The 19,953-nt window shown below is 33.5% G+C and overlaps 2 protein-coding genes and 1 long non-coding RNA gene across 4 annotated transcripts; 1 reads left to right on the top strand and 2 right to left on the bottom strand.

The window, feature by feature from the left end:
- The first annotated feature begins 159 nt into the window (after positions 1–159).
- LOC131174429 (uncharacterized) lies at positions 160–4,483 on the top strand. The gene is made up of 2 exons (XR_009144733.1): positions 160–372; positions 4,045–4,483. It is a non-coding gene; the product is annotated as an uncharacterized LOC131174429 (long non-coding RNA).
- Positions 715–7,603, bottom strand: LOC110643715 (transcription factor MYB88). 2 transcript variants are annotated; one of them, XM_021796184.2, is made up of 12 exons: positions 6,663–7,598; positions 6,509–6,555; positions 6,335–6,391; positions 6,091–6,163; positions 5,622–5,677; positions 5,353–5,532; positions 5,108–5,280; positions 4,763–4,911; positions 4,208–4,347; positions 3,901–4,121; positions 3,329–3,477; positions 715–1,433 (listed from the first exon to the last, which is right to left on the bottom strand). In XM_021796184.2, the coding sequence occupies exons 1-12, from the start codon at positions 6,744–6,746 to the stop codon at positions 1,323–1,325; spliced, it is 1,440 nt and encodes a 479-aa protein (XP_021651876.1). In that variant the 5' UTR covers positions 6,747–7,598; the 3' UTR covers positions 715–1,322. The 2 variants fall into 2 exon arrangements, with proteins under 2 accessions (XP_021651876.1, XP_021651877.1); XM_021796185.2 differs by lacking the exons at positions 715–1,433; positions 3,329–3,477; positions 3,901–4,121 and having other exon boundaries at positions 4,204–4,347; positions 6,663–7,603.
- An 11,296-nt stretch (positions 7,604–18,899) lies between these two features.
- LOC110643714 (uncharacterized) lies at positions 18,900–19,701 on the bottom strand. The gene has a single exon (XM_021796183.2). The coding sequence runs from the start codon at positions 19,634–19,636 to the stop codon at positions 19,034–19,036; it is 603 nt and encodes a 200-aa protein (XP_021651875.2). The 5' UTR covers positions 19,637–19,701; the 3' UTR covers positions 18,900–19,033.
- Between the last annotated feature and the right edge of the window lie 252 nt (positions 19,702–19,953).

The following is a 19,953-nucleotide window of genomic DNA, read 5'->3' as shown; positions in this document are numbered from 1 at the left end:
TTTACACTTAATTTAGAAGCTTCATTTGCATTTCTTTAAAAAAAAATGTTATTTTGCATTTGAATTTAGATGGTCAAAATAGTCAACTATAACTTCTCTCGAGAAAGTTGTGTCCAGTGATAGTGAATGCACTTTATTTTGTATGAGGTTCCCTTTACCCTTAACTTTTGCTTTGGTCGTTATTATGCTTGTCCCCCACTAGCATTCTACTAATATGAGTCCACCATCCTAAGCAACAGAGAGTTCCCAGGACCCTTCTTCCCCCACAACATTTTCCACAGAAGCAAACAAACTCTGAAAGAGGGAGCAAGGAGAGTTGGATGGTTTCTTGGATGCCACATCAAGACAAGTAGTAGTTTTTCCCTTCCGTAGGTAAGCCCATTTCTACCTCTCTTTTATTTTCTTTAATTTTTTTTACAGCAGATAAGCAGAATTCTGGTTCTTGAAAGCAATGAGAGAGAATGGAAGAAAATGCAGCAATATAGTCACAATGGGTTTCCTGATTCCCTTACAAGCAATCCTTGGAGGAATTTCCTTTTCATTTTCCCTCTTGTTTCCAAGAACCGCAGAGCAAGTGAGAAGAACAATTTCATTTTCAAGCTTGTCTCTGCATCTCCAATGTTGCACTTTCTGCTGCAGAATTCTTATATTATCTTAGTAGTATAAATATAAATGAGGTAAATGCATGAGCTGCAATAGATAAAATGAAGTATATGCACACCAACACCAAAACACATTTTCATTCCAATCACAAGAGTTCTATTACATTAGAAATCTGAAAAGGAAAAGGGGAGAAACTTATTCTATGCCCTATGCACACTCAAAAACACCAAAAAGGAATCCAATCAGCTGGTTAATCCTCTAATTTTTTTTTTCCTTTTTCCTCTGCTTCTTTAATTATATATAGGCGAGTTGCCAAAGTATAATTACATTCTAAATACTAAATCATATAGTAGGTTCTGTACAGATGACGAATCAAAGGCCAAAAACTGGATCGGAAGATGGAACACCCGAAACCAAATCAAGACAAACAAAAGAATGACACACATTAACAAGCACACTGGTTTTAAATGTGAGTATTAGGGTCTTACTTTCTAATAAGGGAAAAGAAAAATGAACTCAGATCACATCGTTAGATGTGTCTCAGATGCTAGAATGCACCATTGCATTCTAGACAATGAGTCTTGGAATGCAGATCTAATATGCCTCCTAATAAAACTTTGGGCCATGATGGCTGCAATCCTAGGAAACTGACATTAAACAAGAGAAGAAAAGAAAGGGCTAGACCATTTTCTGTAGGTGAGATGGTTCAGAGAGGTTTGTTATAGACTTTGGAGGAGGGCTCTTCTGCAAAGGGGCGGTTGAGAAGGATTGATGCTTGGATTGGGACAAGGAGACTCCACTCCAAGTGTTTTTAATAGGAAGTTCCTTTCCTGAAAAAAGGCCAAAGAAAAATAAAAGGAGAGGTTAGTCTGGCATCAAAATGTCAGAAATATTTGGTGTCATGTACGTATATATGCGTGTGTGTGCGTGTGTGTGTGTGTGTGTGTGTGTGTGTAAGAAGCCCACAAAAACACTAATGCAGCGACTTATGAAAGACAGCCATTATTGGAGTTGGCTTTTAGCTCCATGTGATCTGTAATTCTGTATGTTAATGGCAGAACTTTATTAACATTGAAAACTGAGAGACATTACATCAAGAAGGGCAGCACATCCAGATACCTTATTAGGATTTGAGACAGAACATTGTTTTTATTTTTTTCAAAATTTAATTCAATCTAGATTCACTAGCAGAAGGAATTAAATTAACGCAATCAAGTAATCTTTAGTATCCATCATTAACAATTTGATAGGGAACATATAGAAACTAGATTTCACTTGAGCTACCTAGAAGGTTTAAATAGAGCTAGACAGATAGGCTATTCTTGTGAATGGTTGCTTTTGATGGCAGTTATGACTTATGACACAGAAGAACCAATTCTTAAGGTGGTTTGCTGGTTGTTCACGTATAACACCTTAAAAAAAGTTTGGCAAACTCTTGACTTTGTTGATCTTGATCCACTTCTTACAAGCAATGTCATATTCTTATTCTATGTGGATAAGTGTTTGTTTAATTGCTTGGTTAATTAAAAGTAAGAATTGGATGATTGGGCTTAAAGAAAAGAAAAATTGAATGAAAGATACAAAAAACGAGTTAATGGCAAAATTGAATATAAGATCCAAAAAATGAGTTAATGGCTACAAATGGTGTGTTATGTAATTATCTAAAAATTTGTATCAGCCATGCTTGTTCTTTGCCTCCTATCTGGTCTACATGAAGTGTTGAGATTTGGATCACAAAATTATTCAGCTTCCTAAGTTGAATATTTGCATACATACATATGGAGTATAATTATAGCTTCTTTTGCCCTTGGCTCTGATAACATTTTTGGCCACTTTGATTTGAGTTAATCTTGGCAAGTTTATAGGGGATGACAGATGTAGACATGGAACACAAATTTATTCTGTAACTTCTTAGAGTTTGACTTCAGGTTGAAGTTAGGTGACTTCAAAAGTGGAATTGATAACCATATATTGTAGGTTAGTAATGTTTAGGATAAAGTTTATAGATTACAATGTAACTTGAATTTAATTCTTTTAGACCGAAATGGCTGTAAAAGCAGCAGCTAATGCTGTTACGTTTCAACTGCACGATAAAAAATGTAGACTACATATGTAGCTCTACTAACACAACTCCTAATGGCTTAATTACAACTAATTCAAAGTCATGATGATGGCTTGATTATCAGTACAAAAAGCCATCTAATGGATTGACAGGTAGCAGACTTAACTACTATTTTCCTTATCACCATTACTGTATCATCTATGCCACTCATCAATGGAGCAAATTCAGAAGTCTGTCAATGCAGTTGATTGTTAACATTCCTACATACTTAGTGAGACGATTGTTAACCTAATAAAGGCCTGATAATAAGCAAGTACTAATACTGCTGATGACTTGATAATCAATGGTTCACTTCCTGGTACTGTAATCATTACAGTTATGACCCAGGAAGGAGCAAGTAGTAGTATTTCTATGACTTTCTTCTACTGGTGAAATGGCATTTAATAAGCACAGCACTGCTATATATTTCAAAGTTGCTTACTTGATGTGGAAAGTCCAGAAATTCTACTAGTATAATTAAGAGCTTTACTACTACCACCAATGCTGCTGCTACTACTGCTACCATTATGACCACTAATACTAATAAGGTGAAAGTTCACAAGCCTTATCAACTATGGCCAATGTTTTTGTATCTAGTATGATAAATGGTTTGAGTGAACTTACACTTTCTGAAAATTTTGGGCTGGGAATCCCTGCTGCTAATGATCTGAAAAGTGGAGTAACTTGAATGGGTGAACTGAACTCTGTACTTGATGAGGCAGAAACAACTGTGTCATCGTGGGCTTGCTGATCAAAAGATGGAAATATCACCCCTGCAATGCATTTAGAGTCATCAGCTAATTGATGCAGTATTGGAAGTTTAGGAATTATAGAATTAAGAAGTTTAAGATTTTTTTTAGGAATCTAATTATTATTAGGCTGTTATTATTTACCTAGTTTAAGTTTGTTTAGAATTCTTAATTAGTATTGGCTTAGTATTTTATTGTTTTAGGGTTTCTAATCCTAACGTAATTCAGGTTACAAAACTCTATAAATAAAATTCAGTAATTCTGATTATTACTGAGAATTAACAAGAATTATTGAGAATTTGTTTTTACTTAAATCTTGAGAATTTGTTTCTCTTGATTTTTGTTCTTCTTGTTTTATATCAGTAATTTTATGGGAATACCTTCTATTCTACATGGTAAGAAAACTGTCCAGTTTAGGCCATTGTTTGAGATAAGAAAATTTATTACCTTGAGTTATGTTTGCACACGAAATAGATTCTTTCTCGCATTCATCCACATCTCTTTGCTCTTTCACATGAACTGATTGTAATTCAATTGGAAAGTCCTCATGCAGTGCACCAATCTCAACCTGAGTTTGTTCTGTTTTGTCAGGAGCTGTGCAAGGCATTAGAGTTGATCCTGTACTGTATTCGGAGCTGGCTGGAGACTCCTCATATAGATCAGGTTGCCTACAATGTTTTAACCAGCAATTAGACACTCTATGATGTGCAGAACTTGCTTAAACCAGAATATCAAACCACGCAGTTTTTATTACCTCCAAGATGGTCGACTCCCATCATTACTACTCCTTAAATCCTCTATAAAGTCTTTAAAGTCTTCAAGTTGAAAATCGATGTCAGTGAATCTGTATCTGAGGATATCATTTTCTTTCTGATTCAAGAAGTCTTGAAGGACCTGAAATCATATATATTGAAAAATATGAGGACATACTAAATCTGCATGCACAGCATCCATTCCACTCAAATAAGAAGTTTAGGGTCCTCTTCTTAAGTTTGTGAGGAACAGTGTAATCAATTCAACCTTTTCTTAATGCCTGAGCATACTTGGTCTGACAAGAAGGCAAAACTAATTTAGAAAACGATTAAATCTATTGTCTGTAAGAATGAATATGCATTTAGGGCATTCAATCCACTTGAATTCCCATTTTGCACCACGCATGTGCTTTGCTCACGTCTGGACCCCATAACTCTAAAGACCTTGCCCATGCCCTCTTCCGCCAAAACCTCTGTTCTCCAGGGTAGAGATTCAGCTCTGTACTGAATATGCTAGTTAAAGACTGTTCCTATACAAATGCATTAGATGGACTCACCTTCCATGCATTTTCTAGACTCTGGTCTGTATTCTCTGTGTTAATTTTCAATGCAAGTGAACTGAGAAGTTCTGCTTGTTGCATCAAAACTGTTATCTTTGGGTCATCCTTTCTGAGATACGTTCCTTGAATCTTACTGTTTTGAGATGCTGAACAAACAGGAAGAAAGAAAAATATTAAGTTTCTAAGAGTTTAGATTAAGATTAAAACAAACTAAATTGATCAAGACGAAAATTCGTGGAACTTGTTTTTGTCTTTTGCGAAACTCCAAATGTGTTTCACAGTTTTTGTAGGGCAATTTAATCACATCATAATTCAGAAATCCTTTTTTTTAAGGTTATTTACCATCAATGGAGACCTCCTTGGTATTTATGGCATGATGCTGCCCAGTCACATTAACATTGTGTAAATTTTGAGCCAACACTGAAAATGGAGGCCTAGACTGCTGATTTCCACATTGCAGGTGTGATCTATCCGCCAATTTTCTATGCTCTGAATGAACAGGGATGTGGGACCTCCTGAATAACATCAAAAATGAGTTTTACTGTGTGAAGTCCTTTGGTATTGAACACTAAACCCATCCATTGTACCTCGTTTTCTTAGCAGGTGCTGCATTTTCTGGTGTTCCATCTGCATTGAACCCATTATGGAAAAGGATTCTTTTGTTGTTGGAGTTGATAGATGCGTTTTTATTCTCTTTTGCTAAAGCCTCATATTTCGCTCTCTTTTTGCACAGAGTGGAGAACCGATTCTTCACAGCGTTATCCGTTCTGCATGAGCAGCACATTTAAACAAAGATAGGATAAGCATAAAAGCAAAAAGAAATTTCTGATTACATTGGGCCAAAGATATTTTATACCTGCCAGAAACAACTTTGGCTATTTCCGTCCATCTGTTACCGAATATTTTCTGGGCCTGCAGATCATCTCAAGTTATCAGATAGAGCAACCACATCGAATGGGATAAACCCAATCTAGACTGAAGTGTAATAGCTGTTTCTGCTCAACCTTTTGAACTGGAAGAACAGCAATCATTTCTCAGTCCAGCCCACTTTCAAATAGTTTTTGCCATTTCATAAACTTGAGATCTAATTATAGCAGCTACAGATAGAGGAACCAAATACATAACGAAAGAAAATGAAAAAAAAAAAAAAAAGGATAACACATGCTCAAAAAGAGCATGGTTGGGGGACAGATAGCTTGTACAAGTTATGAAAGGTTAAGTTTCTATAGAATGAACCTTGTGCCATCACTATGAAACCATTAGAGAACAAATCAACGGTACAGGTTTATGAAGTCTACAAAATGCACAAAAAATGCATTGATTACCTCACACAAGAGCATGTCTTCCTCTGGCGACCATCCCCCCTTCTTGAAATCAGAATTCAAATATGTGTACCATCTACAATAATCACATTACCAACATTAAATATCAAATGATGCTGATAATTAAAGTAAAAAAAAATAAAAGTTCTTTTCTTTCTTTCACTGGTTAAATAAGCATCTACATCCACCAAACAAAGGATCATTGGATGACTTTTCGATTTCAACACCGCCATGATCGTTAACTAACCTTCTTCTACATTGTCTTGTTGTTTTGTCCTTGAATTTAGAAGCAATGATCGCCCAACTGCAATGGAAAAGTTAACAAACTCCTCAAATTTTATCGTGCTAAACTCTAAATAATACAGGTAAAACCCAGATAACCAGAAAATAGAAGAAAAGCAAAACAAAGTAATATTCTCACTTTTCAGTTCCATGCAAGCTAATTTGCTGGCGGAGAATATCATCCTCCTGCACGCACGCGATTCAGGTCAAAAAAAAAAAAAAACCCTTCAACTCTCCAATGCAGAAGAAACAGAATAGAAACAGAGAAGAAACGCAGAAGAGAAAGAGAGAACCTGTTGAGTCCAGGTAACTATATGCCTTTCCTTCTTCTTGGAATCTTCATTACCACCATTGCTCTTGGTCTTTGGTTCTTGCATTTTTTATTCACTCACTTACTGACTATTGTCTCCTCTCCTTCACTATCCCGATCCCTCTCTCTGTTCCCCCTTGACGCTCCCTCCTTTATTAAAAACAACTCGCATGCTATAAAGCCAACCCTTTATCCAACCCAGCTAGAACCCAAAAAAAAAAAAAAAAAAAGAGTAAAAAAATGTAGCCTCCCCCAAAAAGGACCCAACTCTTCCCTCTCCCTTTTCAATCTTTACGCAGATACTGTTGGGTTCAAACGGAGCTCTCAATCAATACCCAGTTCTCCCTTTCGGTTTATACCCGATAGATTAGAGCAATTACGAATTTGCCTCGGATTCTAACTATCTGTAGTTGTAATCCAATACACAACAAAAAAGGAAACGCGAAACCGAAACTCTAATAGCAGCCAGCAAAATGGAAAGGATGGCTTGAATCGGTTAAGTGGTGTGCTCGAGAATCGAGGATTAGGATATTGAAATTAAGAGTATGTATGTATGTATGCGTTAGATCAACAAGGCGTATAATGGATCAAAAAGAAAATGGAAAGGAAGGATTAATATGATATTGAAGATGGAGAGAAGGAGAAAATGAAACCAATGAGAGAAATTGCGGAGATTGGAACTTGTGGAGATGGTGACTGAATAATCATCTCTCTGATTATTTTCATTCCCTCTCTCTCTACTACCTTTTTTTGAAATGTATTCATTCTCTCTCTCCTACAAGTTACAATAGAATAGACAATATGGAGTAGAGAGAGGAATTTTTCCTTTTTAAATTGATATTTAAAAGTGGACCAGAAATATAGTATTAATTTAGATCAACGGATTCTTGCTTTAGTGCGCGGACTTGAAGGTGAGTTTGAAAATAAATAAAAATACTGAAATTCAAGATATTAAAGACCACAATGGTCATTTTAAAGGAGTGGAGGTTTGAATATAATTATAATTATTAAATTAAATAAAATGTGTAAATTTTTATAATTAATTTAAAATTAGATTGTTCATATTAAAATGTAAAATTTATAAATAAAAGAAGTTGACAAGTTTTATATAGATTATAAATCAATTATTTCAATACAATTAAAAATTAAAACAATTCTAATAAAATTAAAAAATTATAAATAAGTTATTTATGATTTATTTAAAATTTTGACGTGTTTAAAATGGGCATGAGCATGTTCGTGACCTACCCACGCACAAATCACAGCTCCGTATTTCCGTTTCAATTCAATGCTATGCTCGTTTTCTTCCATTTTCTTTTGATCTTCATTTTTTTCCTCCAAATCATGGAAATTCAGCAACTCCCATTTTTCTCATTTTCCACCCTGTTAATTTGTGGTTTTCCACGCGCCTCTTCAATCCGTGAGTAGAACTTTGAACTCCATTGGATGGAAACTCGGCCACTCATTTGATCTCAATGGATCGTGCTATGTACGAGTGATTTGTGAGGTAGTTAGGGTTCTGGCGTACTGACATTTCTAACGAATTCATGTGGGTAGCGGTACGGTTGCCGGGAACAATTTGTGAGAGGGAGAAATTGATTTTTGAAAATTGAAAATTTCTTTTTTTTTTTTTTTTATTATTTGTTGGGGAGTGGATGGTCTCACCTCTACGGTGGCATCGAAGAATTCAACCCAATTATAGAGATTGGTTTGAAAATGAAATCGTTTTTGTTTGATTCATATTGAAATAACTCAATTATTGAAGTTTTCTTTATAAAAAAAAAAAAAAAAAAACTGGATTAGACTTGTCAAATCCAACCGTCTATTCTCATGTAATTTGATTTATTATTTCAAAGGAGGAAAATTAAATCTGATTTTCAGTTGGTTTAAAATTATGAACCCATGAATAATCTTACATCTGAATTTAATTAATCTAATTTCAGTTTATAATTGATTTTACATGAATTATTAACCGTATGTTTCTACCAATATCTTATGGATTGTAAAAAGCTTTACTCTTAGGGATAATAACGGATCAAATATTTAATGGTATTTGAAATATTTGACCTAATTAAATTTTAATAAATAAATTTGAGTTTAAAAAAAAATACTTGATAAATTTAGATTTTATACGTTGAATATTCATTACTTGAAATCATTTATAGAAATAATTTTTTAAAATGATTTATATAAGGAATAAATTAAATTAAAATATATTTTTTATATAATATATTTTAAGTAAATAATATTTAAATATTTTATAAAATTATTAAAATTTTAAAATATAAATTATTAATTAAAAATATTTTTTTAGAAAAATTTAATAAATGTTTTTATATTCATATAAAGATAAGAGATGACGTGGTTGATTGTCATATATTAATTTATTTAGGGAAAACGTTTTCATACCTGATAATCTCTATCTACTTGTGAATTTTCAATGTAAAACCCAACATTCACAACTATTTGTGCCATTTCACACACACAAAAAATATAAAAAATTGATAATGCATACAATATATCCTTTTATAGGTCAAAAAAAAGATTTAATTCTATAAAAATGATTTAAACTTGCATATTCATGAAAAATAATTTTCTTTCTGTAATAGCTGACTTGAAAAATCAAATTATTTAATTTGATTTCAAAATGTTTTCGTTTTCCCTACTTTGAAAATTTTAATTTTATAAAAATTCAATTCAATTAATTTCTTTTTTTCACATTTTCATGTTTGAAAACTCATTTGGAATAGATCATTTGTAAGAAAATAATTCATTAAATTCTCATGCAATCATATTTAATTTTTATTTTTTTGAAAATTATATTTTTTAAGGTAAGAAATAATTGAAATTTTCTTTTATTCCAAATATGAAAAATTAGTGAAAAAGAAATTAATTAAATTGAATTATTGTAAAATTTTATATTCTAAACAGGAGGAATAAATGAAATTAAGAATGCAATTCTTTTTTAACTTAAAATAAAATTCATTTTAAAAGAAATAGAAATCACACACAAAAAATATGATTGTGTGAGAATTGATTTGAATTTTTTTCACAAGTATTTTTTTTTTCCAAATAAAGCTTTTAAGGGTTTAATGAATTTTACTCCTACTTTACAAAATAGGTTTCAATTTTAGAATAATGTCACAATAAGAGTATTAACTTTAATTTCATTGATTCCTTGTTTTTTTTTTAAAAAATTTAATTATGAATGAAATTTCTAAACTCATGATATTATTTTATTGAAATATTTAAAAAAAAATTATAATAGTAGAGAGTTTCTAAAGAAAGAAATTATAATAGTAAACATTCAAATTCAATCCTTTTTCTAGAAGTCAATTTTTCTGCCTAGGAGAGATTGGGTGTAAACCATAGTAGAAATTAATATCAATATTTTGAAGTCTGATTGCTCAGTGAACCTAACTAATCTGACTAATTAAATCAATTTAATTTGATTTAAAAATTTTATATATTTTTTAAAAAAGTATGATTTTAAATTAAATTAAAAATTCAATTGAAAACTAATTGTTATTTTTTTTTTAATTTTAACCATCTGAGTTTTAAAAATTGAAATTAATTAGAGATCCCTTCATAAAAATGTCTTTATTTCAAGATGCGTTTACCTATCATTTTGATTTTTTTTTATTTATATTTGATTAAAGATAAATTCAAAATTCAATATGTATAATAAGATTTATTTATTAAATATATAAATTTTATATATTTATATTTTAGATCAATAATAAATTAAATCGAGGCAAAAATTTTTCTTATCATTTATAAATATTTTTTTTTATCAAATAGACATTTATTATGGTAAAAAAAATTAAAAAAAGGAAAAAAATTTAAAATTTTCCAAAATTCTTTCAATGCATGAAATGACCCAAACCTAACTCACTGGTACATATTATGTCCAATTTGAACTTTAGTTGAATTGAAATTAGAAATTCAAGTGGGCCTCAAATAGCCGGCCACCCAATGCTATAGTTTTAAAAATTCAAAGCAATGAATATAATTAATTAAAATAAAATAATTAAACAGTTTTTCTTCTCTTTAGCACTAATGTCATTATCCTATGAAATAAAAGGTCTTAGTAGAAAATAATTAACCTCTCTTACCTAAACTTAGTGCTTCGTGGGCTTCACAACCTATCTTCTACTACAAGTATTTACAGTATATGACTTTCACTTTGTGTGATACATTAGGCAAACGGTTTTACCTACCAAAGTGCAATTCCACGTGGACAAGACAGTTGTTTGCCACGTGGATGGGGAAAAGAGAAATGGGTTTTCTCTTTTTATCCTCTTGGCTTGAGCAATAGTGATTTTAAAATTTGGCAATGGTGGAGGCCTACCAATGCTAGAAAACTTCAAATGGCCATCTCATGCATTAGTCTCTTTCTTGACAATGAAATCTCCCGCCAAAAAAAAAGAGTAGTAGAATGAAGTTGATTCTTTATTTTTTTTTATAAGAGAAAAAAGGAAGCTGATTCTTGATTTATGATTATGGTGATGGTGATGATGAAACAGAGGAATTACAAATTACATTACATAAGAAAGCGTCCAAGAAAAAGAAAGAAAGAAAATGAAATGATAAAATGGGAGATGGAGAATAATATGGGAAATGAGATGTAGAAAGACATGCTTTTTGAAGAAGGGAATCTTACAAGAAAAATGTTCATGTAAAAGTGGGAAATGGCAAACACACATTAGCTAAGAGGGGGGTCGGTGGATATTTGTCCCACAAGCAGCCATCAAAGAGCAAGAAAACCCCTCAAAAGACCGACCCAGTGGAACCCTATGTAAAAGCTCCATTTCTCTCGCTACTATATTTCAAAAAAAAAAAAAAAGAACCCTAATTTTCAAAAAGAGAAAAAAAAAAAAAAAAAACCTCCCCCCATTGTGCCTTAATTTTGTAATATTTCGGCTTTTGATTGATGAACATGAACCTATAAGGTCATTTTCTGTTTGTCTTGGCTTTACCCTAGATATAGGCACTAGCTCATCAACTTTCTTTTGCTATTGCTTATTGCTGTTGCTGAGAGTGATATATGCATATATATATACAAAGGATAATGCTAAATTGCTATTCTTCAAGATCTTATTATTTTTATCATAAGCTTTGACAAAATGGTATATATGTAACGCGGAATTGGCCTAGGGTCCCATTGTTTGAAATTGATACAATTTTTTACTAGCTAGAGACCCTCATCATGAACTTGAAGGAGGATGGATGGATCATATATGGTTCTCTCTCTCTCTCTCTCTCTCTCTCTCTCTCTTTATATATATATATATATATACGGCATCCCTAGATTTTGTACCCCAGCTTATAATTTTTGTTCATGGCAACATATGGGTTTCTACAGAGGTGACGGAAATGATATGGTTATGGTTGGTACTTATTACTGTGAGCAAAATGGTTGCACAAAAGGAACTTTTGAGAGGGTTTCATAATATGAGGCGCATTGATTTGAATAGAATGATAAGAAAGAAACTTAGTCAGGAGGAAACTATTGTGAGAGACCCATCCAAAGCCACAGCACAAGGGGTCCCTAACAATGGAGATCTAGAGCTAGACTGCCTGCCTCATATCTTGATATCCACAATGAAATTAAAAATAAAAGGAAAACCCATCATTAATTAATCCTTATTAATTAATTACTTGGTATAATTAAGATGTAGAAGCATGGCCAAATTGCTAGTTAATTGATTGATTTTTGGTGAGAAAAGCTACAACAGTAAGTTGTGTGGCCACCCAAAACCATGCAATATTATTATGTCCATGACCATTAGCAATAATGAAAAATAATCCAAACTAAAAATACAAGGCATGATTTTGTTAGTGGAGCTTTGGTATGGAGAGGCCCAAGTTCCCAAAGAGATTGATATTTGATTAGATGGGGTGGGGCTTAATGCATCAATCTTTTTTTTGTGAACTCCTCATCAAAACAGGAAGAGCGGCCAATTCTCCAATCACATCATGCCAAGTGTGACCACTCTCTCAGGCTTTATTTCCTATCAAAAAAATAAATTACAGGGAAAATTAAAGAAAATAACACGTGGGCCTTTTTAGGGCTCCCATTCTCAGCAAAAAAGGAAAATGGAAATGATTAGGTACTAAATATTCAATAAGCTTATCATAACTTACGTTAACTTTGGTTTATGATTAGACTGCTTAAAACGGGGCTCTAGGCCATTCCACTCCAACCATCCAAGCTTATTAAGCTTTTCCTGTAATTTAGCTCCGTTTATTAATCTTGAAATTATTGCTCTTTGTTTTTAAATCATCTTTAAATGATGATGTTTGATCATGATCATGTACAATCCTTATTATAATCTTATGAGTATGATCAAGAAAATGAAGAAAGAACCAACATGAACCCACTTTTAATTAATAGCTTAATTTGTGAATTAATTTAATTTGAATTCTCTCCTAATGAATTCTTTTTTTGGGTCCTTATGTGGGTGCAAAAGTTTTATTTTTGATTGGAATTTCCATTGTCTTGTTCTTGTAAAGGGCCCGTGATCGATCCCTTTAGTCCTTAACTTTCAAAGAGCCATCGGTGACAAGCAATATAAAGATCAAAGAAAAAGAAGTGTCAAGAAAAGAAAGAAAAAGATTGTCTAGAAATATAAAGAATTCAATTGAATTTCTCCTTAATCTTTGAATTAGAAAATAATAAATCATTCTTTAACAATGCAATACACATTTCATTGTCAAACCATAGGCAAAGGTATATATTCAAACTCACTCTCTCTATGTTTCTCACTATTTTTGGGAAAGGTAAAACCATTTGTGGAGGATCACTTTATTCTGGTGAACTGCCTTTTCAATAGAATACAATGCAAATCCATGTTTAAAGACATTTTTGGCCCATGTACGTGTTAATTTGTCTTGTTGTTTGTGCATTATCCCATAATATTCCAATTGATAAGTTGCTTAGCAAAGATTACATTTACTTTTCTTTTCAAGGGTCCCAATTTGGGATTTGTTTGGGCTCTTCCTAATTGTTTTCTTTTTCACTAAATCAAGTTGAGCTTATCACAAAAGGAAGAAAAGAAAGTCGAAAATGAAGGCTGAAAAAGTGTGTATTTTAACCTAAATAAAGCTTCATTGTTTTATGATTAATCAACATAACTTAAACCAAGAATACAATATAATTACTTTATACACTCTTTCTTAAAGATTTTCCATGGTATACTTATAAGTATAATTACTCTATCAAGATATACATTTTTCTTCCTAACTAAACATGAAGCATGAGACAAGTGGAAAAAAAATTTATATAGAGAAAATGAATCAGACCTAACTTCACTCCACTTCACTCCAATAGTTAGCTAAAGAGGAAAATGTTTGCTCAAATCTTATACGTAGTATAAAGTCTTTATCCCAAATCAATGTGAGACAATAGTTCAAGTAAGTGGAGGTTTTTCTAGTTTAGGGTCAGAGCATACTATCAATTTTATTAAAAGATTACAGTGAAATTTACAGATCATCTATAAAAAGAACGATTTATAGAATTCAAACTTACAGCCTAATGAAAGCACTAATTGAATATTGCCAACAACTCTCGTTGGCAGAGAGGTATTTGTTGTTTTTGTTTTTTCTACTTTACTTTATATCCGAAATGACAAAGCTTGTTTTTAGTAGAGTATTGTTAATTCACGAGTTGCAAAAATATTGTTCCTTGATCCCATGTAAGAAAAAAAAGAAGAATAGAGGAGTAGTAAAAGGCCCCATGTGTGGAACCAAAAAATTTGTTGCACTTGCACATATGCAAAAGCTTTATTACTATTACTATTATTATTATTATTATTATTATTATTATTATTATTATTTTCTTTTAATCCATATTTAGCTTTATGTGAATGTTGGGGTTGAATTGCTTGGGATTCCTACATCTATGTGGGCACCATCTTTTGATATTAGAGCCCCCTTTTCAAGGGCTGGGTTTTGGATCTTCCCCTGCGCTCACTTTCTCTCCTCTTTCTTTTCCACAAAGGACGCTCTTGTTAAAGAGAATAGCTTGGGAATCCTATGCCTCTCTTCGTACTTATATACATTCCAATAACTTGGCTCTCTCATAGCCCATTTTATAGTTTCAAAATCTTAGTGTTGGAGATGATGATACTTTTAGTGGGTTTAATTAAAAGTATGGAAGCTTCTCTGTAGCTTAGTAATGGGACAATGTTAGTGACTTAGTGGCATCTTTGCCTAAATTAAGGGTGGTCAAATCTACCTAGTTGACTTAATTAATTACGGATTAACACTTAATTAAAAAAAAAGATGAAATGCTAAGAATTTGAACACTAGATTTCTTGCATCAATCACTACACTCTATCAATTTGATTAATTTGTTTAAATTTGTTCAAAGACCAGAATTTTTTTTGCACATTATAATATGTACCCACTATACTTAATGGTAGGATTTATCATAAATATAAGGTCCTATAGGGCCATAGAAATATAGTCATTAAGGCAGGGGGGGTCCTTGTAATTTTGTCATGACAGGATGATACAAAAGATATGTCCTATTATAGCTGCACCTTGCTCCACCTCTCTTTTCTTTCCCGCCATTTTAACAATAGAGTATAATCTAATTAAAACAAAGGCGTGCTTATAGGCTCCTCTACAATGATGAAGATTGCAATATTAATTTGTTTCTCTAATCCTAACAATTTAATTAAGATTTTGGGTTTCATAATATCCAGTTTCTTTTTAATATATTAAAATATTTAAAAATAATGAATTTGTTGACTTGAGTCTTTAATTATTGTATTACAAGACATGCATTTGATTATTAAATTTTAATCTCGAAATTAAAACCAGATTAAGCAAGGATTGAATACACAAATTGTAATTCTGTAATATTGGGTACTGTTACATTCATGTATTGGCAAGTAGCAAAAAGGGAAAATTTTTATAGAGGGTAGAAGTCCTTTTAAAGCAGAATCTGCAAAGTGGCATCTGGCAAAAGGGGGTGTTGAGGATGAATTTACATTCTGGCATTCCAAAATGTGTCCACCTCTTTACCTTCTTTCAATAAAGATGCGTTCATAGAAGACCTCACACTCATACACTCTCACCTAATTTACCAGGCAGTCAGTCTCTGTTCTCTGCCAAAACCATGACTTGACACCACCACCACCTCAACTACCTCCATCTCCTCTTCCTCTTCTTTCTTGCTCTGCTTTTTCTGTGAGCCAGGAAATCATATAATTATAAAAAAAGAATTTAGTAACTGAAAAAAGAAGAGAATTAATGAACATGTGTCAGAAGTCTTGGTGAATTTGCGCAACCCCAGCTTCAGTTGGTCCATTTTTCCCCTTTTCTTTTTTTACAATGCTCGAGTCCTTTGAGATGATGACGTTTGATTAGCAAAGCATGGGACTGGCATGGGACATAGAGAATGTGTCAGCTCCTCTGTAGACTGCGCCCTTACCATACTAAGCAGTAGCACCAAATCCAGCAAATGCTCCGTCTACTATCTATCTATCTATCCATCTGATATTTTCATCTGCAATTTCATCTTTTCCTTGATTAATATTCCTACTTTACGTCACATCAGCCGTGCATTGTTGATTTCACATTTCGTACTTATTGCAGTTTAAACAATCAAATCTTTATTGAATGGATGAAAATCTTTTTTATATATATTTAATCCCAATTACTTTGCAACTAACATAAATTTAGTTCATTTGAGTTAGAGCTTGAAGATATCAAAATGAAATTGTTCCTCCTATCAATAAAAAAGCAAATTGGGTCAGTTTTGAAAAATACTACGAGTATATTAATTGTAATTTATTAAGAACAATCAGGTACTATTCGACAGTATCAATTTCCATGTTTTTATCATGTCTCAATTCCAGTAGAAAGTTACAAAAAATTTATAAAAGTGTATTGAGAAACTTCAATGAAGGTCTCCCCAAGCACAAGGTGATGAAAATTTAGTGACCCCACTGGAAGTAAATCCAGACATCCTCTACAGGGAGAGGGAATGTGAAAGTGAGAGTGAAATAACAATTTGAATTGAAATGCAGAGGAGCAGGGCAGGCATGCTAGAGTAGAAATGAATGAAGCTTCACTGGCAAGAGAAACTTAGCTGTGTAAAAATGATTGCTTACTTTTTAGGTTTTAACTTTTCTTCACATTTTTTTTGTCAGATTCAATCTCCAACTTCCATACACTTGTTTATCATTGAAGCAGCAAGCTGGTTTGATTAGTCTTTTTCTTTTCAGAGGAGAGTTGGGTGTTTTTTATTTTTATTTTTTAACTGAAGTTTATGCCTGTCAAGCAAATGATTCTATTTCAAAGCCTTATGTTATGGGACCCTATATGTAGCAATCAATGGCAGAACCAAGCTGGGAGCTTATGTTGTTGTACTTTTTGGGTTTCTGCAAAATTCACTTATTGAAACTTTTAATATAAAAATTTCTCATTTGGCTTCTAGGCTATAACTTCAATGGAGCCAAGGGTTTGTCACTTCTCATCATACTGTCCCAAACCTCTTGAGATGGAACTATTTTTTTATAGACAATTTTCTTCTTTTTTTTTTTTTTAGAAAAAAAAATTCCCCTGTGAAGAGATAGCTTGAAATATATATATATAGAATTAATCCATCTTAACTCACCAGTGCCTTGGCATCAAATCCTAACAGTCAATTACAAAGTTGAGGTCATCAACCAGTCCTTATCTAGCCCTGCCTAACTTATACTCTTCATTGATTTTTTTTTCTTAAAAAGGAAAAAAAAAAAAAAAACCTTTGAAGCAAAGGTGTGGCCTATTTAGCATATATCAGTAGGGCACAGATCAGGCAGAAGTGCCTATATAGCATAGTCAGGCTAGTTGGTCTGATGGGGAATTGTAGGGTAGCTCATATCAATAGAACAGCTAATAAGGCAGCAAATTGGCTGGCCCAGAATGGCAATTTGCTTTGTTCTTCCTCCTACTGGGCAACTAACCTTACAAAATGTCTAGAGGATTTGAAATGCAAGGTTGCCTCGGTGCTTTTCTAGTAATAAATTCACTAAAAAGGGGTAGATACTAGATAACACTCTGGTACAAACAATCTAAGCTCAGAATTGTTCATCAAGCAACTTGAACTGTTTCCTTGAGGGTCACAGGTGAGGCCCAAAGTGTCAAGACCATCACATGGAGAAGAGTGAGGACATTATAGATCTTGATAATCTTTGATGAAGATTGAAAATTAGTCATTGTCCCTACAAAATTTGAAAGCTTTGGAATAGTGATTATGCACACTACTACTACTACTGCCCATAAGTCATGACAGGCAAAAATCAAACAACTGAGAAGGACAGAAAACAACCCTCCCTATTTGAATTTACAAGGAATTAGAAATCTAAATAATCAATGGTCCAAAAGCAAAAGAAGGGAATGCTGTGTGTCCAAATCTCATTGTTTGATGGCCCCTTTAAGATGCCAAAACTTTCTTTACAGGGAGAACGCTGCGGTCATTGTTTGAAAAGCAGCAAACGACATGTCGTGTAACCAAGATGCGACGTAGATGGTCTCCAGGCGGGCATTAAGGGCCCCGGTATTGGCCATTGCTTTTGTTTTTTTGGGCGTGATGTGTGGCCACATTCCACAAATCAGCTACAGTATGTGAGCTTTATTAATTGGGCCATTCTCAAAGGCTAAGCCCTTCAAAAAAAGTGTCCTTCTGAACCATGTTTGACATTTGCAGTCCCACATCCGTCGTCAATCTCAGGAACACTGGAATATAATTTATGTTCCTTTCTGATATATGAACATATAAAGCCCATACATGTGTGAGTTGTACAAGTGTAGATCCAGGATCTTCCTGCCTTCAGAAAAGAAGTTGCCCAAATCATCTAGATGAGGTAAATACCCCCAAATTTACATGGCAATGAGAAGAGTTCTGAGTTCAAACAACGACTCCACTGAAAAAAGACAGTTGTATGTACTCGCTATTTATGATCTGCATCAGATTCTGCTGAATGGGGTGGGAAGTTTATATATAGGATAGCGCTACTCATCTAACTAATCAGTTTAATGGTGAGAAATTATCTCTAGAATTGTAACTTTTCAAATTTAAGTCTTGATCTGAGCCAGCCATTTGCAGGTACTCCCGGTTTTTAAAATTTCTATGGCTACTCATAATGTAACTATAAGCAAAAAATTGATCTTAGTTCATGATTTCTACAATAATACACATTAGCAAGCAACTGAATTAACTAAATTTAGAACAACGTAACCATATTTACTCTTCAATTATCTTCACAACGAGTACTACATATAATTTGTAATTGCAACATTCAACAGAAATTAGATATCGTCCAAAGAAAAGAGATAAAAACCTCTTAAAACTTAAAATCAAAATCCTTTAGGCGCAGTCTCCTTCAAAACCACCGGTTCTTCAGCCATAGACAAGCAATACTTAGCAATCTCTCTGAACTTAGGCACACTCCTAAGATCAACCTTAGTACCATCTTTCAAGGTAATCACAATATCACCCCATTCGCCTATAAAACGCGGCACGACTTGCACATCCTTAATCACCTTGTAAGAGAAATCACTCCTGTCTTGACCTGTCAACCCTGAAATCACCGTCACACGTAGGTTCGTGAACCTGTATCTCAGATAAAAGGCCCTCGACACTGCAGCTAGAGTCAATGGTAGCCAAAGCAGAGTGAAACCCAGTAGCAGATTGGCTACGAGGTCCCCGTAGTGTGCTCCACCGTCGAAAAAGATTGTTTCTTCCTTAGGTTTTTTTGAGGTGGTGGTGGTAATGGGTTTGTTGGTCGGGGAGGAGACGTGAAGCTTGGTAATTGGCCTGTGATTTTTAGAGGGAAAGGTAGGGAAGAGGATTTTGGAGGAGAGATAGAGAGATTGGTGGGTGACGGAGGTTGTTGCGGTGGTGGTGGTGGTGGTGGTGGTTATAGTTGGCCTGAGGAGAGGAGCAGAAGCAGTGGCCATGAGGATTATTATCCGTTTTCGGAAAGAAGAGGAACGGGTGGTGGTTAGTGCCTAAGTGGAAGTGAAAACAGAAAAGTGGGATTCTGTGACTATTCTGTGTTTCTATTGGCTGAACGACGAAGGGAATCAACGGCTGAACAGTTTCCACGTGGCACATAAGTGCTCTATTAGGTTTGTCTGGGCTCCAAGAATGGAAACCAGAATGCTTAGTCCAATGGGCCACCTTTTTGGGTCGTATTTTCCCCAGAAATTGAATCCCACCACCAGAACTTATATTACAACTATGTTTATTAAAGATATCCATTGGGCTCACTCTA

Source organism: Hevea brasiliensis, chromosome 2 (assembly GCF_030052815.1).
Source record: "Hevea brasiliensis isolate MT/VB/25A 57/8 chromosome 2, ASM3005281v1, whole genome shotgun sequence".
Lineage (NCBI taxonomy): Eukaryota > Viridiplantae > Streptophyta > Magnoliopsida > Malpighiales > Euphorbiaceae > Hevea > Hevea brasiliensis.
Note: the sequence above shows the minus strand (reverse complement) of the source record. Positions and strands in the feature narration are given on the sequence as shown.